The sequence below is a fragment of the Planococcus citri genome, chromosome 3, assembly GCF_950023065.1.
Source record: "Planococcus citri chromosome 3, ihPlaCitr1.1, whole genome shotgun sequence".
Lineage (NCBI taxonomy): Eukaryota > Metazoa > Arthropoda > Insecta > Hemiptera > Pseudococcidae > Planococcus > Planococcus citri.
The window spans coordinates 52,392,900-52,420,878 of NC_088679.1; the positions used below are offsets into that span (position 1 = coordinate 52,392,900).

Sequence of the window (27,979 nt, forward strand, 5' to 3'; positions counted from 1 at the left end):
TTTTTGACAATGAGAAATCCTGAACCGAATTTCACAACCTCTGACCCTGACCTGACCATTCTGAAGCTTCCAGAGTGATTTTAGATTTTTCTAGAATTTTAAAATTTCTCTATAAGCCGAGGAAATCAATTTTGGCAGCTGAAAATCGAGTTGAGGATTTTGATTTATGATCAATTTTTTTATTTTCAAAAATTCTCTAAAAATCGAAGTACAAATTTCTTAATTTGGGCTGCTAAAATTTTGGTTTTGGAAGTTTTCGACCATAGATATTCTATCTAAACATCACGATCCTGTTTAAATCGAAGGTGGGTACCTCGAGTGGTTCCCTTGCCAATCTACTGTTGGATTTAAGAGGTTTTAGTGAGAATAGTTCCTAAACGGGGGAGGGATGTAAATACGATGAAAGGTTGAAACGAAACAGGATTCAATCGAACGGAAACTAAAAATATTGCAAAACAAAATTTAGCTTGGATGAGAATAGACATTCAGAATGCCCCTGGAATGTGTCTTGGGGGTTCTTACTTTTTCACGCTCACTTGCCCTTTTCCAGACACAAGCAACTGGGCCTTAACGTTTTTAAAATCAAGTTTCAACTTTATGTAAGTACCTAATTGTTAAAGCTCTCGATAATTGATCTACAGACCTAAAATTTAGAAAGAACATTCGGATGGTACTCCCCCCCCCCATTGTCATTTTGGAAATGTCAGTTCTTTAACACTTTCCTGTCCTATTTTAGATGCAATAAAAAATATGCCGGATCAATTCCTTCAATTTACAGATTAAATTAAATTTTCCTTCCATTTTTATTTTTAAATCGAATTAAATTTTCGCTCGTTCCATTTTTTGGCTGTATCTCAATTTTTTGTTGATTATTTTGAAAAATTTTTCTACACTTGGTTAGTCACTTATGCGTAATGATTACTTTGAATGATAAAACTTTTCGTACTGAAACATTGAATTCACCTTGGCATGGCACAATAATACTGGCGCCTAATGGTGAATTTAAAACGATCTGAAAAATTGCCAATGTGCCGTCGAAATATAATTATGTACGGCGTGTTGAATCGACAATTGCATACTTACAATATAAAATTTAGAGATTATAAAATTCATCTTTTTGCATCAACAGACGTTGAATGTTTATCATCATTATTCATTAAGAAAATGTCTTATATTTCATTCGAGCCTCAGTTCTATTGTGTATTAAAAAATATAGAAGCAATTCATTAGATACTCGTAGATAGGTGTTTGCTTTTTAGTAATATAGATAGGTATCTAAAGCTAATGTCGCGTGGCTGCTTCATTGAAATATGCTGCATTTAAGCTGGGTTATAAAAATGTAATGTGTTTTGATACGGCCACACAATTAACTTTTAAGTAATTAAAAAATGGTATGTACAGTCAAAAGTAGTTGAAAATGAATTACTAAATGAATTATGGTTAGAAAAAACTTGCGAACATTTCATGTAGGATTGTAGGGACGTATTTCATCGCGGATTATTTCTATAATGTCCATGCCCTTAATTTATGTACCTAATTGTTTTCGTTTATTTATTTATTATTTTTTTTTTTTTTTTTTTACAAAAACGAAGGAATTTTCACATATAAAAAATTGTGTACGAATATTTAGGATCTTTGAATGTCGGACTGAATATTAGATTAGACCCTGACTAAAAAAAAATTCAAAATTCTCAACCTAAATAATGCGCAGTAAGATACGCCATGGTCAAATTTTCTACGTAAAAGAAGTTTCTTTTTGATTATCTTACCAGTATTAAAAACATACACATGCGTTACCTTTTTTTAAAAGTGATATTTTTTTCACATCGCGTGTTGGTTTTTTGCACGATTTTTCGGGTCTTTCTCTATTATACTTGTGCGTTTAACTGATTTCGCGTCGTGCTCAATTTTCATAATTATTTTTACCATTAAAAAAAATTAATTCTACGTAATTAAGTATATCGAGTTCTCAACCACGAACCTAGTCGATTCAAAAATTTGCTATAAAATCTCGAGTCAGCAACTATAAGTAGGTACAGCTCGTACCTATAGTAAATAAAATGCTCAAAGGTCCAAGCATCGCTATACGAGTTTACATGAAGATAGGTTTAGGTAGGTAGTAGAAGTACCCGAACATTATTCAACAAATGTATAACGCAAAATTACCCAACTGTCACACGAATCTCATAACCTCATAGGTGATTTACGCCTCCATTTCCTCACTCACATCATAATACGTACATATCTGAATTTTGCATGTTTTACGTAAATGATCAAATTATTTAATGATGTAGAGTCATGCTGTTTTCACCGACATTAAACGTAATTAAAGAAATTCATTTCATTCATTAAATAGATGAATGGTTATTCCGCAATTCGCCACCTTTGAGACTTGTTTATTTCTACGTTACCGGCCACCGGGCTTTTGTTCGTACACGCCTTTATCTATATTGTTACATGAACTTATAATCTTTTTACAACAACCATGTTTAAAAATGTGATAATTTTAATTTCGGTGATTTTATTATTCGTTTTGGGCGCTTGTTCCGCTATAAATGTCAACTGTAGTAATAAAGATGAAGTGGATAAATACATGAAGGGATTGATACAGGACCACTCGACGTTATTTTCGCAATATGCGCATATTACGAAGACGGAGAATTTGGCTCAAAAGTTTCAAGAAGTAGAAGATTTTCAGGATACTTCGTTGAAAATAGAAGATATTCTACCGGTCAACAGCAGTTTATACTTGAAACGGAGACCTCCGACGGTATGCGGGAGGCCGGCATATGTCATCTACCATGTGATGGTGTTGTCGTTGGATTCCATCAACGAAGCAGCTATGGTAAGCATATAGACCTAAATACCGAAATAATGGATTTAAATTGTGGTGCGATCGAATTATTATTTCTGTCTATTGCAGACTTACAGTCTTGACATTTATTTGACCATAAGTTGGATAGATCACAGGTTACGGTTTCCAGATACTTTGCGAGCTTATCGAATTCTAGATCCTGCTTGGTTGGGAAGTGTATGGCAACCTGATACGGTGTTTAAAAATGCCAGAGAAGTAACTTTCCACGAAAAAATTGTTCCTAATCATTATCTGTGGATGTTACCGAACAAAGCTTTGGTTTATGTAACCAAGTAAGCGCTTATTTGACAAAAATGTAACATGTAATAATTGGCACTGGTTGCTGTCCTGTTGGGAATTTTCTGCACACACCTACGTACGATATAGGTATATAAGGTATAGGTAACCTACTGGTTCAGAATTCTCTCATCTCTCTCTCTAAAAAGAAAAAACCCTATGTTATCATGGAACAAATTAATTCTCTGGAATCGTGTTGATAGTCCGGCATATGACAATAGGAGTAATTGCACCCCCCCCCCCCGCCGATCCACTGGGACAACTTTTTTCTTACAGGGGACATCCTAAGGTACATTTTAAAGCAAACTTTCCCAAAAAGTAGATCGAAAGATCATGCAAAAATTTATCACTTGTCAAAATTTCAAGTGCTAAAGTGCGTTTTTCGATTTTTGGTGAATTTCTGAAAATCATATCTATGCCAAAAATGAGGGAAAAATCAAAATTTTACCAAATTGACCACGAAAGCTGAAATTTGGGATGTACCCTATTTTCGACATGCCAAATCGATTGGAAACGGTTTCAACCCGTTTTGAGCAGTTCTGGAGCCTCCAGCAGATTTTTAAAACTTGAAATTCCTACAAAATTTCATCAAACTGAGATGAAGAGTCGAAATTCATTCTGCAAACTAATTTCAATACGCTACGAAGTTGACTGCTAGTGAATTTCAAGTCGTTTTGGAGCCTCCAGCGACTTTTTGAAAATTCCTGAAGCCTCCAGCAGATTTTTGAAACTTTAAATTTTCACAAAATGTCATCAAATGGAGATGGAAAGCTGAAATTTACTCTACACTCCAATTTTAATTTTTAACACCCTCTGAAGACGACTTCAGGTGGGTTCAAGTCATTTTAGAGCCTCTAGCGACTTTTTTGAAAATTACTGGAGCTTCCAGTAGATTTTTGAAACTTGAAATTTCCCCAAAATGTCATCAAACTGAGATGGAGAGTCGAAATTCATTCTGCAAACTAATTGGAAGCTTCAATGAAACCATTTGAAACCACCATGTAGGCTGCGAAGTAAATTTCAGCTTGCCAACTCCATTTGATAAATTAATGTTGCAGGAATTTTAAGTTTCAAAAATCTACTGGAGGCTCCAGTAATTTTCAAAAAAGTCGCTAGAGGCTCTAAAATGACTTGAACCCACCTGAAGTCGTCTTCAGAGGGTGTTAAAATTGGAGTGTACAGTAAATTTCAGCTTTCCATCTCCATTTGATGAAATTTTGTGAAAATTTAAAGTTTCAAAAATCTGCTGGAGGTTTTAGGAATTTTCAAAAAGTTGCTGGAGGCTCCAAAACGACTTGAAATTCACCTGCAGTACTTCGTAGAGTATTGAAATTAGTTTTTAGAATAAATTTCAGCTTTTCAACTCCAAAACTCCAATTTGATGAAATTTTGTGGGAATTTCGAGTTTCAAAAATCTGCTGGAGGCTCCAGAACTGCTCAAAACGGGTTGAAACCGTTTCCAATCGATTTGGTAAGTCGAAAATAGGGTATATCCCAAATTTCAGCTTTCTTGGTCAATTTGGTAAAATTTTGATTTTTCCCCCTCATTTTTGGCCAAAATATGATTTTCAAAAATTCACCAAAAATCGAAAAACGCACTTTAGCACTTGAAATTTTGACAGGTGATAAATTTTTGCATGATCTTCCAATCTACCTTTGTAAGGTTTGAAAAATTTCGTTCGGCTGACCTGTCAATCAAAATGGCCGCCTTTTTGCAAGTAAGGCTAACTTTTTTTGGTCAAGTTTGCTTTAAAATGTTCCTTAGGATGTCCCCTTTAAGAAAAAAGTTGTCCCGGATGATCGGAGGGGGAGGGGTACAATTACTCCTATTGTCATATGCCGGACTATGAAGATACATAATTAGATTCTGAATAATGTGCAGAAGTTCTCCCAAAGTAGTTAGGTATTTATTTTTGATTTCTAAAATATGATTTTAGATTAACTCTGATACTGACCTGTAGCATGGATTTTCAAGCTTATCCTCACGATACTCAAGAATGTGGTCTAGAAATTGAAAGCAGTATGTTTTAAGATACCTCGATAACAATAATAATTTTTAAAAAATACGTATGTACCTTGGATTTTTTTTTCACAGTGACTTATAACGCTAAAGAAATAGTTTTCAAGTGGGACGCCAATAGTTCGCTGCATTTCAAAACAAAAGATGGTAAAATTCAAACACCGCAATTTAAATCCGTTCACAATAAAACAGAAGAGTGCACCGTTCCTTATTTAACTGGTAAGTTTCCACAAAATGTGATTACTTCTGCATTAAATGCTACTACCTACATGTAAGTATTTTTTGAAATCAATTTTTAGGTACATATTCGTGTATCAGACTTGTATTTTATTTACGACGAAGATTAGGATATCATTTAATACACACTTATGTGCCTTCTGGTTTTGTCGTTGTTCTATCATGGATAACATTTTGGATAAAGCCGCGAGATGTAGCTGCTCGAATAGGTTTAGGAGTTACTTCTCTTCTAACATTGAGTAATTATATGACAAGTATTTTATCATTTTGGTACCTACTTGTTTTATTATGGTAGGTGATCAACTTTTGAATTGAAATGTAACCTTGTTTTCAGCAACTTTGAATTCCCAGTCGCAAGAAACTCTACCTCCTGTATCGTATGGAAAAGCGATAGATATTTGGATGTCATGCTGCGCTCTTTTTGTATTTTGTTCGATTTTAGAATTTGCTGTGATCAATTATTTAGTTTGTCGGTTTCCGGAAAATGAAGAAAATTTAAATCCAGTCTTACAGGCGAGTGAAACATTTTTCATCAACATTACTCATTTTAGTGTTCAAGTATAACTACGAGTAGGTACCTAAAATACGTTTATAAATTTTACAGAAACCGAAAACAATCAAAGGCCACGTTTCCGAGTATTTCGATCGTCGCAAGATACAAATTATTGCCCATAATATCGACAGATTATCGAGATTTTTCTTCCCCGCTTGTTTCCTTTGTCTGAACATATGGTATTGGAGAACATACTTACAAGAAGATCATATCAATGGAGTGGAAGTCGAAGATAATGATTTAAATGAAGTATAGACAGAAAAAAGTAAAAGATCTGTTTTACATCAGCTCGCCAGTCTCGAATCAAAAATAAAGCCTGGTTAACTGATTTCCCTCAATTTTTGCTATCATTTTTGAATACGCCTTTCCACGGTGGGGCGATGGAGGGGAATCTTATAAGAATAGGTACCTATTTTAGATCGAATAATTAATAATTGAATTCTCAGAATTGAACTCTTTTGGCGAAAGATACCTACAAAATTTAATTGTAATTAACCAATATTAATTTGAAGGGCTTAGTTCGAATATAAGTTCATTTTTTCGATCCGCTTTGTTGACTCTCTTTCCTAACCAATGCCTCCAAACTCGTTGTTTCTCATAAATAAACCATAAACGAAAGTATGTACAGTGGACTGTATTTTTACACGAAAATATACACGCATAATTGAAACAACCGCTTCAACGATAATATACAATAACAATATGTACAAAGTACGTAGCTCACATACAACGTTACCTACGTACGAGTCTAAAAGATAAGAAAAATACGGAAACGAACGAAAATATACGATTTTCTACAATATAGGTACAATTTGTACAATTACCACGTAACACACTCCCCCCAAAAAGGGGTCACACACCTTTTTACATTAGATACAATATATATTACGACGATTAATTCTAACAACCAAATAAAAAATAGAAAATTACCAAAAAAAATGGCAAAATTTACAATTACAAAAATTTTACAAAATTTGAACTACACAGAGTAATTCTAATATTAATCTACCGATTAACGAACTATTTTACAATTTCAGTTTCACTGGTATGATTACCCCTATCGATTGGGAGTAATACCAAGTTCTGAACTGATGATCTTTTCACCTCTCCACCAGACAACCTAATTGACACATTTCGGACTAGACCCCTATCATCGGGAAATACGTTTTCCACAATTCCTAAAGGCCATGAAAAAACACCTTGGTTTTTTGAAACGACTAAAACCACATCTCCAATCTTCAGATTGAGACAACTTTCCTTCCATTTAACACGATTACGAAGTTGATTCACATAATCATGACGCCATGTGACCCAAAATGAGTCTACAATACGCCTCCATAAAAAGTACCTTTGTTTGATTTTCACTCCTGCTGCATTTTCGTCAATAGGCACCTCAAACATCGCACTTCCGATCAAAAAATGAGAAGGAGTCAAAGGCTCAACAAAAGAATTAGACTTCGAATATGCTATAGGCCTAGCATTCAAGATAGCTTCGACCTGCGTTGCAATAGTATGCAACTCTCCTAACGTTAATCTCTGATTACCAACCGCCCGAATCAAACAACTCTTTCCTGATTTCACCGCAGCCTCCCAAATGCCACCTTGGTGAGGGCTGTATGGTGCAATCGTTTTCCACTGAATTCGATTTTCACCAATAAAACGACTAAATTTACTACACTTCAAAACGTTGATCGATCCTATAAAATTTGTACCATTGTCCGAGAATATAGTACGAGGTAGACCACGGCGGCTAGTGAACCTAATAAGAGCATTCAAAAGTTCCTCAGTAGTTAAGTCACTTACAATTTCAATATGAACCGCACGTGTTACCAAGCACACAAAAAACGCTAAATAGACCTTGTAATTCTTGACTGAACGATGATTCGTGCATTTCAACAAGAATGCGCCTGTTAAATCGATACCTACATTCGTGAATGGCCTACCTACCATTAACCTCTCAGCAGGTAAATCACCCATCAACTGTCTTCGGCATTCAGCTTTCATTCTAACACAAACAACACATTCGCGAATCATCTTTTTTATCAACCTAAGTAAATTACCAATTACCCAGAACTTCGAACGAATAAAATTCAATAAAAATGATTGATTTGCATGGAAAAATTCCAAGTGCAAATTTTCAATCATCAATTGCAACATACGAGAATGAACAGGAATAATAATAGGGAACTTCGTATCGTATGAAAAACTTGAATTCACTAAACGACCTCTCGAACGCATAATGCCTTTATCATCTAGAAATACTTCACAAGATAACAATTTACTCTTGTTGCTTATAGGCAAACCTTTCGACAACCTATCATACTCTTTAGGAAAGAATTCACGTTGAGAAACACGAATTATCGAATCGAACGCATTATCACGTTCTGTACCTTCTAAAACAGCTAAAGAGTCTAATTTTTCCTTCATATCAGATACACCAACAGTAACAGTTTTCACTATTGCAATTCCCTTTCTCATACCAACTTTAATTTTCAAATTCGCAATAAAACAACCGACATAAGCAGACACTAATTTTTTCTCTTCTACCTTACGTTTAACAACTTGAATAAACCGAAATACATGCGCCAATATCGAAACACAATTAGATAACGAAGACTTACGTAAAAGTAAGGCTAGAATCGGATGGTTTTCATCCACAATCAAACATGAAACCTTCTCTTCTTTTTTCAGCTCGGAAACTTTATCAATAGGTTTAAAATTGGACGAGATACAACTTTCAAACTCCTCATTATCATGCAACATGCTCGGACCAGTTTTCCACTCGTCACACACTACAAACCTTGAAGCAGAAATACCTCTCGTACCTAAATCAGCTGGGTTTTTCTTACCTTCTACATGAAACCATCTATCTTTATTTACCAACGAATTTATACTCACTACTCTATTCGAAACGAACGTTTTTAATTTCAAGGGATCAATTTTAATCCAACTCAAAGCCACCTGCGAATCCGAAAAACAAAATATATCATCAATACATAACTCCAAACTCAAAAAATTTATCAATTTTGCCAACAAAACTGCAGCAATCAATTCCATTCGATGAATATTTTCCAACTTGATAGGCTTCAACCTTGATTTTGAACAAACAAAACTCACTCGAATATTACCATTATGGTCAATAGACCTAACATAGACAACTGCACAAGCAGCTCTTATTGAAGCATCACAATACCCAATAAGTTGAACCTTTGAAAATGACTTGTTCTGAAAATAACAACGAGGTATCGAATACAAACGTAATTGAAATAAGTCAGCTTGAAATTTTTCAAATTCTTCCCTTAGCTCAATTGACACTTCCTCATCCCACATTCTACCTTCTATCCAGAGGTCTTGAAGTAAGATCTTTGCTCGGATCATAATAGGAGTTAGAATTCCAAGGATATCAAAGGTTTTGGAAATCATAGATAACATGACTCTCTTTGTAATTACAGATGGTAAAGGATCATGACGAATATCAACACCTATTTCATCAGTTTCTGTATACCATAGCAAACCTAACACACTAACGAATTCATCACTACCTAACGAACGAGTTTTCAATGGCTCAATTAAATCTTCTTCAATACTAGATAAAAAACCCAACGAATTACTTTGATACTTTCTCAATGGAAAGCCATATTTACCCAAAATAGCATGTAATCTCTTCTGAAGATCAATAAGCTTATCCAACGAATCCTCTCCAGTCATAACGTTATCCATATAAAAATCCTTTTTCAACACTTCGGCCAACTCCTTATCATTCTCCTCTACAAACGACGCGATCTTTTCCAAGCATTTAGGCGCTATGAATGACGCCGGACCAATACCATTTGTCAACGTATTTAACTCAAAAACTTCAATTTCCTGATCAGATTTGAATCTAAAAACAATTCGTTGAAATTTGCGATCATCTTTTCTAACCAAGATACAACGATACATTCGAAAAATATCCGCACCAAACGCAAATAAATGCCTACGTAATCGAATTATATTCACATTCAAGTTTGGCTGGATGCTAGGTCCTTGCAAAAAATGTGAATTCAACGAAGTCCCAGAAGCGTCTACAAAAGATGCATTGAACACTATACGATGAGAAATTTCCTCTCCGCTACCCTTAGACACAATATGATGTGGCATATAAAATACACCACTCGATTCCGAAATTTCACTCAATTTACTCATGTGTTTCAGGTCTAAATACTCCTTAAAAATCCGTTCATAAGCCCTTTGAGCTACTTCTGATCGACGAACTTCAGATTTTCTCAAAATTGCTACAGCCTTACCAAACGAACCCTTCAACACATTTGCACTTTCCTTCAACGGTAATCTAATAACGAACCTACCAGTTTCCTTGTCAATTGAGTAGGTACTCTCGAAATGTTCATTTATTAATTCATGTTCAACCACCTTCTCCCTTTTTGAATCAGGAATTTCATCTAGATCAACAAACTGCCGAAATTGTTCAGATAACTCAACATTCGACATTCCACAAAACGATTTTTTCTGACCAAAAAATGAACACTTTTGGGAGGAACCTGAAATAACGTATCCAAAATAGGACTCACGTAAAACCAACCCATCAATGAAATAACGCTTATCTTTCAATACAAACTCCGCATACTCACTACCTAGCAAAATATCCACCGAATCATAAGGTAAATCACATGACTCGCCAAATTCATATTCTAATCCTTCAACAGCCTTTTTGAAATTTGGTTTGTGCACAGAATAAGGCACTTTCTCAACTACATCCGCCTCTATAGCAACGCTAAAATCCGAAAAACGAGAACGTAGAACACACTTTACTGAATGATTTACCTCAATAGTATCGTTTGTAATACCTATCAACTTAGTCGGCATCCTATTTTTTTCCATAGAAAGTTGAGCTCTCTGACAAAACTCTCTCGTTACCAACGTCATTTCAGAACCCTGATCGATAAAAATTCGTCCATGCTCAATACCATTCGGACCCTGCACATTTACAACCGCAGTGGACAAAAACACTGACTTTGCAGCCCCTAACGAACAAGTACTAACAACACTAGTCAATTTTGGCGGCTCTGGAGACGTATCTCCATTCTGATTAGTGCCACCTAATGTACCTTGAGCTTGATTCGTACCAGTATCATTACGAGTAACATCACGATGCAATAACCTATGATGACTACCATTACATAAATTACATTTAACATTACGATTACATTGGGCCACACTATGACCTAATTTTAGGCAACGTAAACATAAACGATTATTCTTGACTAACATAAACCTATCATTTACGTTCTTTTGCAAAAACGAGGGACATTGGTCCAAAAAATGACTTTGTTTACAATTAATACAAGATAAACCTGATGCCGAAGTTGGACCTTGGGATGACGTAGCAGCAGCGACTATTTTACGTTCACCTGAATTCGAAACACGACCTTTACCATTTGACTTTCCATCCGACTTTGGCTGGGACCCTTTTTCCGGAACTGTCGATGCTGGAGAACTCATTGATTCAAAGGCAAAACTTCGATTTATTAAAAACGTTGCCAACGAATCAAACGTAGGGTATGTCGAATAGTCGTGATTCGTCGTATCCCAATCGAGTCTGAGTTTATCCGGAAGCTTACGAACGACCAAAAACGTTATCAACGGAGAAGCTGGTACCATATTAATTCCAGCGACCTTGATACCTCGCATACTTCGCTTCACTTTATCGACACTTTCATGAATATTATTATTTTTGATCGGAGGTAGATCGACAATAGCGGCGAAGTGTTCAGCGATAATACGACGACGATTAAAATACGTACGATGCAATCCTTCCAAAGTAGGCTTATATAACTGCCCATCCGTTCCAATATCCTTCAACGAATTTTCCATCTTACCAATCATGCAACGTTTCAGTAAATATAACCTTTGAGTATCGTCATACCGATCACTTCGGTCTACGGTACTCACGAACTCATTATACCAGTCTGGAAAATTGGCATAAGTGCCATCGAATTTGGGCAAAGGTATGTCATTTAAACGAATAATCGAAGTACACCCAGAATCGAACATTGGCGCAGCTCCAAACGATTGGCGAGCAGGAGATGAGACTGATGAAACAGGTTCTCGTAACGTATCAGAAATTGCTTTTGTTTGAGCTACAGCAAGATTTAACGAACGCCTCAGCTCATCTCGATCTTTCATTATCTCTTCTTCTTGCTTAACAACCGCATCTGCATCTTGACTAGTATCGACATAACTCAATAAAATATCATCTACCTCAGCTAATTCAACCATTGATGCTCGCCACGAACCAATAAATACCTCGAGTTGACATACCAATTGCTTTGATGGGGGCTCCTCGAGCAACGAAGTAACATCCGCTGAATCCTTTTTAATCGTATGAATAATCCTTCGTTTTGAATTCGTCGCCTTATCCACTTCGGCCTTTGCTTCGGCCTTTGCTTTTTCCTTCGCAAGCCTAGTGGCCTTTTCTTGAGCAGTCTCGTTACCCATATCAACGAACTACCGAAACGAACTACCAAGTTATACCAACGAAAAACGACAATTTCTTTACGAACGAATATTACGAAAAATCATACAAATCGAAAACATTTCGCGAAAACTATGCCGGAATAACGTATCCGGCTCGGAGGACCAAAATGTTTCTCATAAATAAACCATAAACGAAAGTATGTACAGTGGACTGTATTTTTACACGAAAATATACACGCATAATTGAAACAACCGCTTCAACGATAATATACAATAACAATATGTACAAAGTACGTAGCTCACATACAACGTTACCTACGTACGAGTCTAAAAGATAAGAAAAATACGGAAACGAACGAAAATATACGATTTTCTACAATATAGGTACAATTTGTACAATTACCACGTAACACTCGTTTAAAAAAATTCAATGAAATCGGAGTACCGACTTTATTTTTAGTTCAATGCAAAATTCAAATTGATACGAAGGAATTCAATAAATCATTTCCACGTTTACGGCAAACCAAGTATGCAATTCTATTAACACCATAAAATGCGATTTACGGCGAACCAAGTATGCAATTCTATTAACATTTTAATGTTGTTGTTGAGGCGCACGCATGGGTAGGCATTAATAAGATTTAATCAATCGTAATTTTGACCAGAAACTTTTTTACATTTTTTTAAGAATGTTAATTTCTTCAACGTTGCTAAAAAAAAATTACTAGATAACTATAACATGTTGCCTGTTACTCAAGTAAGTAGTTAAATACATTTATCTATATTTTTTTTCAAAATAAAATTTTTTGAAATGAGAGAAATGTGTGTGTTTTTTAATGTTTCTTTATATCATTTCATCGGTGTAGTGTTTTTTTTTGTTTTTTTTTTGCTTAATTAGATTTAGCACGAGCAGTCGAGTAGTTTACCAAACTCTGTTGGTTTCAGTAAATCGAGTAAACATCTTGCGGTCAATTTGCACGCTACAAACTACTTTATTTAACGACATGAAATTATCACGATGCCCTCCCTAGTTGACGGGTTGATGTACCTAATCAAAAATAGAATTACATCTAATAAATTAAATTACAAATAATAATTTTCACAGTTTATTTTTAGCAGTTTATTCGCAATTGGTAGAGTTTGAGTTGTATATATTTGAAATTTTATGAACTCATCACTGTAGGTACCTATCGAGTTTTAACGATGCAAACAGTGTGAAATAATATACCTAATAGGTACCTATTTATTTTATATTTCTTTTTAAAATGAAAATTAAAAGTTTATTTTTTACGATCGTTTGTTCGGTTTCATCGTGCATGTGTGATGTATTGGAATCACATAAAGTGAATTGTTCCGACGAAAAACAACTGAATATAACTTACGAAGAATATCGAAACGAATCTTCCAGATTATTTTCGTATTATGTCGAACGTACTTTGAATGAAAATGTTAAGGGAAATTTAATGGAAGCGGCTCATAATTCTAGCGATAAGTTATTAGAAGTTGATGATATTTTACCGGAGGATAAAAGTCATTATTTGAGAAGAAGACCTCCGACAATTTGTGGTCGACCGGCTATCGTTACTTATCAATTGACTGTTATATCTTTGGATACCATAAATGAAGCTGCGATGGTATGTACCTTATTTGTTCTTATTCTTTTTTCAGCAACTTCTTTACAAATAGATATTTCATTACAAATTACTCTGGTGCCAAATTTTATCTGCAAATTATTGTAATATTTTCAGACATACAGTCTCGACGCTTATTTAACTGTGGCGTGGATAGATCATAGACTCCGTTTACCAAATTCATCTCGCGATTATTTGATTTTAGACCCTAGTTGGTTGAAAGACGTTTGGCAACCTGATACAGTTTTTAAAAATGCTAGAGAAGTAGTATTTCACGAACGAATTATACCAAATCATTATTTATGGATGTTACCGAATAAAGCATTAGTTTACGTAGCCAAGTGAGATTTAGCTCATTCATATTTACCTAGTCACTCATTTACTTTTTTCCTACTTTGTGCTCATTTGCTGATAGGCTAACGTTAAGTCTTACATGTTCGATGGATTTTTCATACTATCCTCACGATACACAAGAATGTGATATGAGAATGGAAAGTCGTAAGTGAATGCTACAGAGCACAACGAATTTACCTACTTACATACTTACAAATTTCATCACCTGTGTCTTACATAGTATATTTTGTTTTGATTTGTTTTCGGTTAAATACCTATCTATACTTATTTGTGGATTCAACGGTAGTGATGTACACAACAAAAGAATTAGTGCTCGGATGGGATGCAAAAATTCCAATTACGTTCCTTACAAAGAATAGTAAAATTGTGACGCCTCAATTTCGTTCGGTACACAATGAAACGCAAATCTGTACAATTCCTTACCTAACTGGTAAGTGGGTACCTAATATTTAAAAAATGAGAAAATAATTTTTTAAATTACACAAATTTTACTATCAACGTTTTCAGGTTCTTATTCATGTATTAGAGCTGTGTTTTATCTGCGTCGAAGTTTAGGTTACCATTTAATACACACCTACTTTCCATCGGGTTTAATTGTAGTGTTATCTTGGGTAACTTTTTGGATCAAAATCAAAGACATAATGCCTAGAATTGGTTTAGGAGTAACAACATTACTGACAATGGGTAAGCATATTATACTTATATGTACCTCTAAAAATAAATTCAAGCATCCAACTAGGTATCCATCCATGTTGAAAAAATGTTCAACAATACAATCATATTAATCATTACATACCTGTTCATTTTTTTCCAAAGCTACTTTGAGCTCTCAATCGCAAGCATCTTTGCCGCCAGTATCTTACAGGAAGGCAATAGATATCTGGATGACAATCTGTGCAATTTTCGTATTTTCTTCTATAATTGAATTTGCAATCGTTAATTATATAGTAAGTCGATTTCCAGATGACGAAAGTATTCTAACATCTGAACCGAAGGTATGCTATATTCAAGACGGGTTCAAGACTTATTTGTAGATTCTTCTTATTATTCTCATTTGTGCGCATTATAATTAATTTGTATCTTTTCATTTAGAACCCGAAGACATGTAAAGAAAAACTTCGTGCTTATTTCAGCCACAGACAGATATATATTATGGCTCACAACGTTGACAAAGTTTGCAGATTGCTTTTTCCAGCTTTATTCTTAGCATTGAATATTTGGTACTGGAGCACATATTTACAAGAAGATGAAATAAATGGAAACAAAGTACCGGACGATGAAATTTAATTCAACAGACGTATCAGCACTTCGTTTTAAATAATCAATGTTTTACATTTTTTAAAGTGAAACAAATAGGTCCTTTAATTAGAGCGATCAAAATTGTGCATTATCATTATTCAACCTAATAATAGATATATTATCAAGATACAATTTTATGAAGTCGAGCATTTCTTCCACATATTGTATATTGTCTCGAACCTAACGAGAAAGACCCAGAGAAAATAGCATAATGTAAGTAATGGTGAAATGATGACGTATTTTTCAAGCTGAAACCTGCAAATTATAGGTATTCTTTAAAGACTTGAACTTCCAATATTTCCCCTTTTAGACGTTATTCTGATTACATCACTGTACTTTTATTCTATGTTCTTTCTCCACGATATTCTACGATAATCCACCTAGCTATTAAGTATCAAATATTTATTTAGTTCTTCGGATTCATCTCTTAATTAAAATGACTCCAGTCTAATAATGTGAATGGTTTCACTTCATTGACACAACGCAGAACATATTTTCTATTTTTATTACAAATGTTCGTACAAAAAAACTAGATTGAAAAAAGTGTATAAACTAACAATTAAAAGTGTATAAAACGTAAGTATATAATGTATGTTCACAGCAGATAATAAATAAAATAACGTATCGAATTTTCAAAATTTAAGATGTTGCACTACGGGAAAATCGCTTAAATGTATCTGGAATGTCATGAAAACACTAATGCAGACTTTATTCTAAAACAACTTTTAGCCAAAAAATAATTAAGGGAGTGAAAAAATCAACGTTTTATGTACGATTGAAATCATTCGAGATTCTATTACATGATATCACTAGTGGTTTTCGAATAATGTCTTTGAATTACTGCTGCACATGGGCGGACATTAACTTAACTTAAATAATTATCAATATCAAAAATAAAAAAGTCGAATAATTATTCGAGGACGGAAAAATTGTGCATCACAGATACGTAATACGTATAACATCAATGATTCTAAATATTTTCACGATATGGCCTACTCTTTCAATATAATACATCATAATTGTATGGTAAATTAAAAATTGGTAAAATTGGGAAATGGCCAGATGACGAGATTATAAAAAACATAATACCGATAATATTACAAAACGTTTACAAACATGAATAAATACGGTCATTATGAAGACGTCTTAACTGAATAGATCACATATAAAAAAAAAAATTAAAACATAACATCATGAACACTGATAAAATGAAAATATTTCTATTTTCACTTGCGTGATATTACAAGCACAGCTCGTTTTTTCATAAAATAAATAATACTTACTGATCATAAACAATAAACCCAGTCGTTTTTCAGATCACATATCTTATAGAAATAAACTAATTAAAATGAAGTAAGTTACGGTAATTCAGTTGCTTTTTTATCTAAGTACCTACTGAGAAATTTTAAAATACGGTGGAAAAATTACAGTACACTGGGCCCTGGGGTTCAAAATTTTACTAAGCCTAATTCGTCAAACCCCAGTTGAAATTTAAATTAAATTGTACAAACTTGTTAATCCTATTAATATCAGAGTTATAACTGAGATCTTGGAGTATAAATTAATAGCACCACCAACGTCTAAAATTTGTACAGTATAGTCAGAGTTTCTCCAAGGATTCGCACCGTCGTCAAAAAACATCGGACATTGATCCCCTATGATGAATTAAAGAAAAAATGAAAATAAAACAAAAAAGTACAAGCTTGAAAAGTAAATTTTATTTTCAATCTTACTTTCTCTTTCGTATTCCTGTAGTTCTAAAGCGACTGCTGCTCCTTCTGTATAGTTCCAACTAGTAATATCTTGTCTGACACTACAAAATGGACCAATCGCTTGTGACATCATTAATTTATTCAAATCCGATCGTTGATAAAGCTGTAATTAATTATTTATAAAAATGAATCATAAATAAAAACAACATTATTTCATCGAATTATATTGACATCGAGTGTACTAACCCAACATCGATATTTGGTAAATGCATCTAATTCATCATAAGTAATTAAATATGATTTCAAATTTTCTTTCCAATATCCAATACATTTCATTTTATAATCAGGGTCGCCTGAAAAATTAATAGAATGAATTTAAACTGAATATCAAATAGATATTACATTTATGAAATTCATGAAATTCAAGGAACTTACTGTAAATATCGACCGGTCTTCCACGATGATCGACAGAGAGACAGTAATTCTCATCAATCCATATTTCTTTTTGTTCGGTATCGCAAACCGATAAATCGGAAATATTTTCTTTGCAATAAATATTTGGACGGGGAGATTGAGTAACACCACCAAGAATACGAGTTACAAATGGAACGTCTCCTCTTTGTTTGAATTTATACTTTCCAGCCACTGGACAAGGTACAGGTACCGGGTTTTTGGCTGCAATAAATATTTATATTAAAATTAAATCCTTCAAAAATCAGAATTAAAGAAGAAGAATATTACTAACCGAGGAACAAATCGTAATTCCATTCTTCTCTATTAGGAAATTGTACCCAAGAACAGACAGTGTGGAAATTATTCTTGATTACAGCTAATCCTTTTCTATATCTGATAATGTTGTGGTGGCGAGGAACAAAATCAAAACATATATAATCTTTTTGGCTAGAGAAAAAATCATAGATTAGTACGATGATTTGCAAAGTTGGAAAAAAGAAATCGTTAAAATATGTACTAACCATCCATCAACGGTTAATCTTGCCATCATAAATCGCGTATCTCTTTGCTCCTGACAAACGTAAATGGTTTTTCGGTAACGCCCTGCGTCAGGATACCACGTTTCAACGATATGTGTTTCATTAATACTAACATCGGCATCGATATTCGCTGTGTTTACCCATTCACCAGTGAAATTCTGAGGTAACCTACAGCCTGGTTCCACGACTTCGGCTTTCACTGTTGAAAATTGATTTTGTTTATTTAGTTACTCCTCGATTCAAGTCAACTAAAAATTGTTATAAAATAATTTACCTGGCGTAATACGTAATCTTTCAGGGCTGTTTTCCGGTGACTTCAGAGTATTACATTCAGCTGTTATGGATACACCGATGTACAGATCATCGTCTCGATTTTTCAAAAAACATCTGTATTTTTCATCAATTCGAGATTCTTTAGTATTAGCAACAGCGATATAGTGGTTCTTATCAACAAACCAATCTCCTAAACAACTATATTCCACCACTACAAAATGATAATCATTTTTTGAAAAAATTTCAATTCCAGTAAAGACACATACATTGTAGCTGAAACACGTGATATTACCACTTACCTGCATTGGAAGTTCCACTCATTCCATCACATTTTTTATAAGTTATGTTAAACTTTTGATTGGTGATTAAAAACTGTGTTCCGGCGGCTTGACATGATCGAATTTGAGCATCGGGGCTATTACATTCGCCAGCAAACCGAAAACGATTCTGTAGAATTGAAATAAAAAATTGATACCAAACAAACGCCAGATTTAGAACCATGTAGGTAGAAGAAAATTACTTGATAAGCGAATTGCCAAACTCCTTCAAAACTAGAACGGCAATTAACAGGAACAAAATTTTCAGAAAATAAAGTAACTAGCTGTTGATCTTCTTTTAACGAATTACACACTAAATCAACGGAAGGTCGTTCGTTAGAGGCAACGGAAATACAGCCAGCTGAAAATATGACAATACTCAGTTAACCATCTGCGAAATAAAATGCGAGCGGTAAGATTCAACATCAAACTTACTCTCAATTTTTTCCAAAACGTTCACCGTTCGTACGAGTATCTTGACACAATAATAGCATTTATTTTGTTCACTGGAAAAAACAAATGTATAATTCACGTGGAATTCTTCTTTCATGTCGATACATCGACCTTTTTGAGACATGCTATTGGCGTCGAATTCGGTGAATGTTTCTTTTCTCTCCCAAGAAAACCATTTTCCTCTGACGACAGGTGGAATGGTGCATGATAGAGAGCTTCTTTCGGCTGGTTCAACATAGCCTATCAAAATAAATCATTTGATGAGACGATTAATAAACAAGACATATTTTGCCGACGGCAATCACAGACACACTTACCACAATAGAAAATGAACAGTAATACAAAATACTTGAGCATAACTGCTGATCGCATAAGAATACTTCAACAGGTGTCTTCCCTTATTTCTTACATGAGAGGTGTGCTATGTAGTTATGAAGATGACTTCATTAATTCTATAAAATATGTACCTATCACAAATAGAGCACATTATATTAAATTGAAAATTACAAACACACACAACACTTCTTTACCATCAATCAATAAAATTTTAATATAAGCACATTTTAATTTTCAAAAAAGGAATTTAGCGTTTGTTTATTATGAATTATGATGAGTAATTTCAAATTTGTCAACGCCCATAAAACTGTCGCAGTGTTCACTACTTTGCGCGCGCATCAAAAATTCTCATCTGTCAGTAAGGCTGTAAAGATACAGATGACGGAAAAAGAACCGCGATGGAATGGAAATTTTTTACCTTGTTGTAATGATTATTCTATTGATTTTATGAGTAGAAACTTAGTCAACCTTTTCACACAGAATAAATTCACTTCAAAGAATACAATATATTCAGTCGATGATGCAGATGAGACTGAGAGTGGAAGAATAGCCTACAAAGTACAAACATAAAAAATATAGCAAACATCTCAGTCTTTATTTTGAATAAAAATACTACCACATTGACTAGATTAATTGTAAATAAAATGATGAAAAACAAAATAATAATACTATGCAATAAAAATGCACTATAAAAAGTTGAAAAATGAAATAAAAAAATTGATCACAATAACAGAGATAAAAACAAAATAGGCTAGTCCAATCAACTCTCCACCAGTTCAATCTGACGATATTTTTTACGAAGATTAGAGACCGGGTCTTTGAATAAAATTGGATCTAATCTCAAATTAGATCTGACTAGTGGCATATATCCAAATAACGCAACAAAAGTATTCAAGCAAACTTGCCGCTGAGTAAAATGATCCGGATCATTCCACGGAGACCTGTAACATTTTTAATTGGCAAAAATCGCACAATTAGGAAACACACATACACACGCATTTGAATCGTTTGCTATTCTTCGATTATCAGTACCTTGAGAAAGTACGAGTAGCTGACTGTTCTTTGTAATGTTTCCTTTGAGTAACTTTTATAGGAGATTGTCGAGTAACATGGCTCACGAGAAAATTCATCAAAATGTCTTCGCAATTATTCGATTGTTCAACTGTTTTTAACATCGTTGGACCTAGCCATTCGGTGTATAGGTAATTGTAATACTTGTGATAAAATGCAGCTCCTGTTAATACAATTGAATAATCATTTGTCCATTTTGATGTGTATCCCCAGTTATTCTACAAATAAAGAAAACAATTTTAATAAATCATAAGAACGGGATTTTTACGTTAAAAAATTTGCAAATTACTTTGAATTCATCCCAATAATGAGACCTGGCCGGATACCCTACAATGCGATCCGGGAAATCTTTCCAGACTTGGAAAGCAAAATCAATTTCGTCGGTGGTTAGAACAACGTCTTCATCTAATGACAAAATAGCTTCTGTATGGATTTCTTTGAACAGTCGAAACCGTTGCATTACTCCCGGGCTGTGAATTATCGTGAACCGTATTCGAGAAAATGAAGGCCAGCGTACTTGTTGGGGAGTTACTTTATCATTACACCATATAACAATTATCTAGAAAATAAACAGAAATATCGTCAATTTTAAACATGCGAGTGAGACGAATGCGGCAGAAACCAATTACATACTTCTGTAACATATTGGCTTCTGGCAATACTACGCAGCAAACGGTAAATAGGTGAATTTCCTGTTACTGAGTGAGACATTTGAGAATATATTATGGCAGTAAACTCATCTTGAGGACTGATACCGTATATGTCGTAATGGAACGGATAATGTCGTAAAGAATCCGATAAATTATTTTGGGTGAGTAATGCTCCAGGAGATGTATTCCACACTAATCCATCGTGAAATTGTTGAGTAGGTAATCTCTGACGAATGATCTAGAATATAATGTACATATTTTTGAAAAATAAGAAGGTAACTCAATACGAGGAAAAACTCCACAAAATATACCTCAAAAGTGGTAAAAACAATTTTCTCAATTGAAGAAAAATACTGCTCCCATAAAATTTGTGTCTGTTGACGAAATATGAAAGCTTTCGACTCCGAAATCGAACGAACAATATCTGGTAACTAATAAAAAAATATATTATATATTATAAAACTGTATTAAAATTTCAATTTGAACGATGCTATTTTATGATTACCTCATATAGCAGTTGTTCATTGGCCAAAATAGCAGCTTTACTCCAGTCAATCACTTCTTCAAATGGTAATGCCCACCCGTTGGAAAGTAAAACTGGAATACATCCAGCTTGTAAAGCTTCCAAAAATCTGAAAGTCCCTAATCGTCGACCTCTTGGTATAAGGCAAAACGAAGAATTCAGCAAAAGTAGTTGGTAGTCGTACCTACGAGAGTAAATAATGTTAAATAGCAGTTCTGTTAAAAATACTTTTGCAACCGAAATTCATTTCTTATTACTTGCTGTATAGCGCATTATCTTCGTCACATCTTTCGTCTTTCCACTTCTCCCAATATTTTCCATGCTGACAAGTGGTTAACATAATTACATCTTTATCATTATGCAAGTGATGTAGAGAGTTTCGAGTATCTGAACCAATTCCATGAACATATCGTTTTCCTTTGAAAGCTAATAAGTATTTTTTGTTGACTGGGAATTTGTTTTCTTTCATCGCACCCTGCTCTCTTCCACGTTTGGGATGAGTCTGAAAAAAAAATTGAAATCGACAATTTAAAGAAACTATCAAAATTAAAATACGAAATATGAGCGAGATATCTGATAAATAATTTACTTTTGGAAACAATGGAATAGAGATATCAAATCCCGGTCTCATTGTCGTGACTGACATACTGGCTTTCGCTAAAATAGCTTCTCCTGAGTCGAAACCCAAATCATCTTCAACATAATGTGGCCAACTTCCAGAATACAGATTAAAAATCAAATGATTTCTGCCACCATTCCAATATTTTAGAGATCTGAGTTTTAATGGAACGTTAGTCACATAATCGTCCGAACCACGATCTCTGCTCAGCGTATCGATGGTAGTAATGAACAAGCAGGCATCATTTGGATCACTCGTATTATATCTTGACTCATTAACCACGTCTATAATTTTTTGATACAAGGCGCTCCGGACTTCATTTTCTTCGACGTCAACTTCTGGATAAATATAAACCTTGAAACCATTTCGGCACTTGGAGAAATCAAAGCAAGTTTCCATTCGGCATTTTTTAGTTATTGCGGATTGAAAATTAGATTTTCTGGAATCACCATCAGGAATATCACTATGACTTCTTAACGCTAGCGATGGGCCTATTTCAGGATTAGTCTGACTTAATTCGTGTATCCATGAATCAAAATACGAGGGTAATTCTTCATGAAGAAGGATGGGTAGTTCTTCTTTTTTCAGAACTTCTCTATTTGCATAAAAGTAGAGAAACAACACAATGCAGAAGAATATCAACGAAAACCTTTTTTTTGCTCGCATGATTCCTAGGATGTAAAAATAAATCAATATAACAAATACGTCTTCATTTCTTAAATATGTAGCTTCGCGTGCAAAATTAAATTGATTAAACACAAGACACTCAACGGCACTGTTTCACGTCACATCATTACTAAAATTGATTGTTTTAATCATAATTCAATTAGGAAATTCGATAAAACCGATTCGGAATCTATGAATCTAATCTATATAATAATAAATGCATAATACCTTCTTCTATTTTGATCACTTTGCTTATCACTCAATTTTCAATAACAGAGGGTACTGTACATTGGGTATGATCGACGTCAGCCATTTTGGTTGTCTCGCGTGTAAATGTTGTATAAGTGTGAGTAAGTCTCACCCACACTTATACCACATTTACTATCGATGCATTGTACACAACGACGTGAGACAACCAAAATGACTGACGTCGATCATGTACCCTAATAACAGTATAACACAGTTGACCTCGTTCGTGATTGGTCGATATTGAAATTGATAACTAAAATCTGGATGTTTATTGGTTGAATTTTCCAGTGTTGTTCAAATTTTGAATTTTTTTATTTTTTTGACATTTTTATTTTTAATGCTGCAATATTGCTGCAGCTCGCTAAATAATTTTTGGGGGATTCTTTTACGAAGTACACAGTTGACAATAATTGAAAAGTTGACAACAATGAAAATTGAAATGTTACGCAACCCACGTTCAATTTGATGAACCATTGAATTGAACCTACTTACCTAGGTATTGCCTTCATTCATAATTTCAAATGAAACAAAATGCATTAAAAAGACATCGCTCATATATTTAATAACATTACCAAGATTTTTTATCATAATGTACATTGATTTCATTGACTAATGATTCTGTTAGTCCTTTAGGAGTTATTTCTTTATTCAAATAATCTTTGACTAGACGTCTGGGTGGTTTACCGCCACCATGAGCTAAACATTCACGTCGATATTTTTCACCCATTTTACTATCAAACGGATTATTACGGAAATACGTCTGCCAAATGGACGACGCGATGGCCCTTGACATCAAATATGAGTAATATTTTGCACCGTATCCTATAAGATGTGAAAACTTCAAGTGCCATGCCTGAAACACATTCCAAGACGTAAGCATATTCTCATTTGGTAGGAACTACGGACGTGAACGGACTTACCGTATTTTCAACGAATGGGACGGGATAATATGTCGATTGAACATCTGCTAAAATTTCAGCTGTTCGCCCTGGAGCTGTATCTTGAGTATGATAAGAATGATCTAACATCGAATAGAAAATCTGGCCCTGTAATTCTGATGCCACGAACTTATTTCTGTACTCACACAGTTGAGTCAACATTTCGTCAGGTATTGGTTCCTCGGTTTTATAATGTTTTGCAAACGTTTTCAGAACCTAAATTGAATTATAAACAACTTTGAAAACCCATACCTGTTACTTTAACCAGACTATTTCATAATTTTGAAAACACTTACGTCGATGTTGGAAGCGAAATATTCCATCAAAACAGAAGGTACTTCGGCGAAATCAGTGACACATCTCGTACCAGTTATGTGTTGATATTCTGCTCTACCTAACATCGAATGAATCGCATGTCCCATTTCGTGGAAAAGATTTTCAACCATACCCGGAGTTAATAGACATGGCGTATCACCGTACGGTTTTGGTAGGTTTAGAACGACCACCACAATTGGATTCTAGCATTGAGAAAATTTGTACATTAGAATCAATCATCAAAAATTAATTATTCGATCATTAATAACATTAACATTACCTACTTGATAAGATTGGTCAGAAAGACGTCTACCGCCTTGAATAGTATAATGACAATCTTGATATGGTTTTTCTGGACGTTCGTAAAAATCGCAATAAATGTAACCTAATAAACCTTCTTCTGAATGTTTTACTAAAAAGTTGAAACAAATAATAGTATCCGGAAAATAGTCTTATGTCCTATTAACAAACAGTATAAGAAAATTACCAGCCAATTTGTACACGTCTGGTGACCATGATTCGCCGTGTTTCATTTTCTCCTCAACCAACGAAATTGAAAATAAATTATTGAATAAGTTATTAAGACCGTCCATACATGCGCCAAGAGAGAAATACGGAGAGTACGCTCTGGAATCGGATTTCAAACATTTACGTTTCAACTTCGATGTATAATACGGCACATCCCACATTGCGAGACTCTGAAAATACAAATTAATTTTTTCACAACTAGAATGATAGATCTTTTTAAACAATCATATTTGATTCCGAAAACCTACTCGATTAGATTCGGATGCTTTTTCTTTTCGCATTAAGTCGAAATCTTCGTTAACTTTGTCTTTAAGTTCTTTATTAAGACCATTCAAAAATTCATGTACAAATTCGGGTGTTTCAGCGGTACTACCTCGAAGCGCTCTAAACATCGAAGAATAAATATTATAAAAGCCAAACGCGTCAAAGACCAACGAAAAAAAAACACGAAAAAATCTTTACCTATGAGCGTAGGTGGGAAACCCACATTTTTGTGCCAATTTATGTCTATAGGTCAATATTTCATCTAATAGATCACTTTGAGCAGCGCTGGGAGCTAGATAGATTTTGTAAGCCATCTCTCTACCAAACTCATCTGTTATATCAGAATATCCGTGAACGATTAATTTGCCTTCCTGATTAACGCTGTAACTGAAATGAAAACACAATATTTAGCACGCGTCAATTGTTATAATTATCGGATTATCCGTAAAATATTACATACTACTGCTGTAATGATGGAGGAATAATATCTTTATCAATTGTTCTTGACTGAGATGCACGGTGCATGAACTTTTGTCCTAACTGTAAAATGCTGTCATTGTAATGAACAACAGCAGTCCTATCTTTTTCGGGTAGGTGAATACCACATTGCTCGAAATCGAAAATAAATAAATCGATGACGTGCTTTTCTTCATCAGTCATGGGAAATTTGTCACCATGTTCTGCTGCTTCTTTGATGCAATCATACAGCTCTTTATTGGTGTTCAATCTAAATGCGCAGATAATTTTTTAACCGCGATTAATATCAACTTATAGCAAAGAAAAATACATCAACGAAATATTCACTTTTCAACAATACCGCTCATTACTATACACGCATCTTCTGCAGCGTAACAAAACTCCGCCTCTGGGTGCATTATACGAATAAATTCGCATAAATCTGCCACCCTACATATACTATCGGATAAATCATCGAATACTTGTACTAATTTCCTGGTTCTGAAAAAGTGCAACATATTAGCTCACGATTTCAAAAAAATTACACAATTAATAAGGGATTTGATAAAACCAAATACCTACCGGTTTTTATCACAGCATTCATCCAGAAGTTTATCTGATTCGGCGATACCTCTTTCTTTCAGAGCGTATACTCCCGGGTACGATACCAAAGATGGAATACCAAATAAACCCTGCAAATTACGAGAAAATGGAAGTACAAATATAATAAGAATCCATAACAAAATTCCGATTCGTTTTATTCAATGCTAATATCAACCTGAGTAGCAGATGGCTGCAACAAAGATTGAAAATCAGCTCGCTCGGTAGGTTTTGTATTGAAGGCTACGGCTAAAGGAGACCAAGTTGAAACCAATCGCCGACATAGTTTACACCGTTGAAGTAGTTGGGAGTTGAAATTTATATGCTGTACAGCTTTTACAATCATGTTGATGAGTTTTAATTCACTTAATTTCCAACATATTTTTTAATTTACACTTTTGATTGAACTTCAAAATTTTTGTGTAATTTTTACGAGAGAGACTACTGATAACACCTTATCACTAATTTGCAGGTGGTGCATTTGCGAAAAAATCAAAATTCAAAAATTGGTAATTATTTAAGCGCTAAAATTAACATCAAAAGTCACAATCAAGTTCTCATTATTTTTTAAAATCGTTTGCAAACATTTAAATGCATTTAATTTATTTAATTGAAAAACACGAGTTACGATTTTTTCGCTCGCTATGATCATTGATCAGTTCATTTTTTTTACACCCTGTGGCTGACTAGAGTAGGCAACTATAACTTCCTGCAAATATGCTTGTCAGCTGCACTGTTTAAAATGCGGCGCTAAAAAATGAACTGACCGGTTACATTATACTCGTACATAATACAAATTTTAAATAAGATTACAAAACGTTCTTCGAGCACAATAGTCCGGCATATGACAATAGGAGTAATTGCACCCCCCCTCCGCCGATCCTCCGGGACAACTTTTTTCTTAAAGGGGACATCCTAAGGAACATTTTAAAGCAAACTTGCGCAAAAAAAGTTGGCCTTACATACAAAATGGCGGCCATTCTGATTGACAGATCAGCCGAAATTGCAGATTTTGCGTTTCATTTCAACATAGGACTCACACAAAATTTTTCAAACCTTACAAAGGTAGATCGAAAGATCATGCAAAAATTCATCACCTATCAAAATTTCAAGTGCTAAAGTGCGTTTTTCGATTTTTGGTGAATTTTTGAAAATCATATTTTGGCCAAAAATGAGGGGGAAAAAAATCAAAATTTTACCAAATTGACCAAGAAAGCTGAAATTTGTGATATACCCTATTTTCGACATGCCAAATCGATTGGAAACGGTTTCAACCCGTTTTGAGCAGTTCTGGAGCCTCC

General features: G+C 34.3%; 5 protein-coding genes across 7 annotated transcripts; 2 read left to right on the forward strand and 3 right to left on the reverse strand.

Moving 5' to 3' along the window:
• The first annotated feature begins 404 nt into the window (after positions 1 to 404).
• LOC135840234 (glycine receptor subunit alphaZ1-like) lies at positions 405 to 6,551 on the forward strand. Of its 2 annotated transcripts, none has more exons than XM_065356664.1 (7): positions 405 to 2,845; positions 2,924 to 3,147; positions 5,089 to 5,171; positions 5,247 to 5,390; positions 5,471 to 5,662; positions 5,743 to 5,921; positions 6,013 to 6,551. In XM_065356664.1, the coding sequence occupies exons 1-7, from the start codon at positions 2,486 to 2,488 to the stop codon at positions 6,214 to 6,216; spliced, it is 1,386 nt and encodes a 461-aa protein (XP_065212736.1). In that variant the 5' UTR covers positions 405 to 2,485; the 3' UTR covers positions 6,217 to 6,551. The 2 variants fall into 2 exon arrangements, with proteins under 2 accessions (XP_065212736.1, XP_065212737.1); XM_065356665.1 differs by having other exon boundaries at positions 409 to 2,845; positions 5,471 to 5,647.
• Positions 6,552 to 13,260: 6,709 nt separating this feature from the next.
• Positions 13,261 to 16,754, forward strand: LOC135840235 (glycine receptor subunit alphaZ1-like). The gene is made up of 7 exons (XM_065356666.1): positions 13,261 to 14,066; positions 14,181 to 14,404; positions 14,479 to 14,561; positions 14,704 to 14,847; positions 14,925 to 15,101; positions 15,234 to 15,412; positions 15,510 to 16,754. The coding sequence occupies exons 1-7, from the start codon at positions 13,698 to 13,700 to the stop codon at positions 15,702 to 15,704; spliced, it is 1,371 nt and encodes a 456-aa protein (XP_065212738.1). The 5' UTR covers positions 13,261 to 13,697; the 3' UTR covers positions 15,705 to 16,754.
• Positions 16,206 to 20,073, reverse strand: LOC135840232 (uncharacterized). The gene is made up of 11 exons (XM_065356657.1): positions 19,781 to 20,073; positions 19,446 to 19,703; positions 19,214 to 19,371; positions 18,993 to 19,140; positions 18,695 to 18,904; positions 18,403 to 18,619; positions 18,174 to 18,328; positions 17,864 to 18,103; positions 17,675 to 17,781; positions 17,450 to 17,591; positions 16,206 to 17,371 (listed from the first exon to the last, which is right to left on the reverse strand). Exons 1-11 carry the CDS (start codon positions 19,833 to 19,835, stop codon positions 17,208 to 17,210), a joined length of 1,854 nt encoding a protein of 617 aa, XP_065212729.1. The 5' UTR covers positions 19,836 to 20,073; the 3' UTR covers positions 16,206 to 17,207.
• A 300-nt stretch (positions 20,074 to 20,373) lies between these two features.
• LOC135840231 (exostosin-1-like) lies at positions 20,374 to 23,733 on the reverse strand. Of its 2 annotated transcripts, XM_065356656.1 has the most exons (9): positions 23,557 to 23,733; positions 22,633 to 23,333; positions 22,301 to 22,545; positions 22,026 to 22,227; positions 21,832 to 21,951; positions 21,504 to 21,758; positions 21,160 to 21,429; positions 20,832 to 21,088; positions 20,374 to 20,740 (listed from the first exon to the last, which is right to left on the reverse strand). In XM_065356656.1, the coding sequence occupies exons 2-9, from the start codon at positions 23,326 to 23,328 to the stop codon at positions 20,560 to 20,562; spliced, it is 2,226 nt and encodes a 741-aa protein (XP_065212728.1). In that variant the 5' UTR covers positions 23,329 to 23,333; positions 23,557 to 23,733; the 3' UTR covers positions 20,374 to 20,559. The 2 variants fall into 2 exon arrangements, with proteins under 2 accessions (XP_065212728.1, XP_065212727.1); XM_065356655.1 differs by lacking the exon at positions 23,557 to 23,733 and having other exon boundaries at positions 22,633 to 23,550.
• A 380-nt stretch (positions 23,734 to 24,113) lies between these two features.
• LOC135840240 (mitochondrial intermediate peptidase) lies at positions 24,114 to 27,143 on the reverse strand. Its single transcript, XM_065356672.1, has 11 exons — positions 26,857 to 27,143; positions 26,661 to 26,770; positions 26,427 to 26,579; positions 26,083 to 26,349; positions 25,821 to 26,009; positions 25,607 to 25,742; positions 25,318 to 25,528; positions 25,115 to 25,242; positions 24,812 to 25,033; positions 24,498 to 24,731; positions 24,114 to 24,430 (listed from the first exon to the last, which is right to left on the reverse strand). The coding sequence occupies exons 1-11, from the start codon at positions 27,022 to 27,024 to the stop codon at positions 24,146 to 24,148; spliced, it is 2,103 nt and encodes a 700-aa protein (XP_065212744.1). The 5' UTR covers positions 27,025 to 27,143; the 3' UTR covers positions 24,114 to 24,145.
• Positions 27,144 to 27,979: the final 836 nt, after the last annotated feature.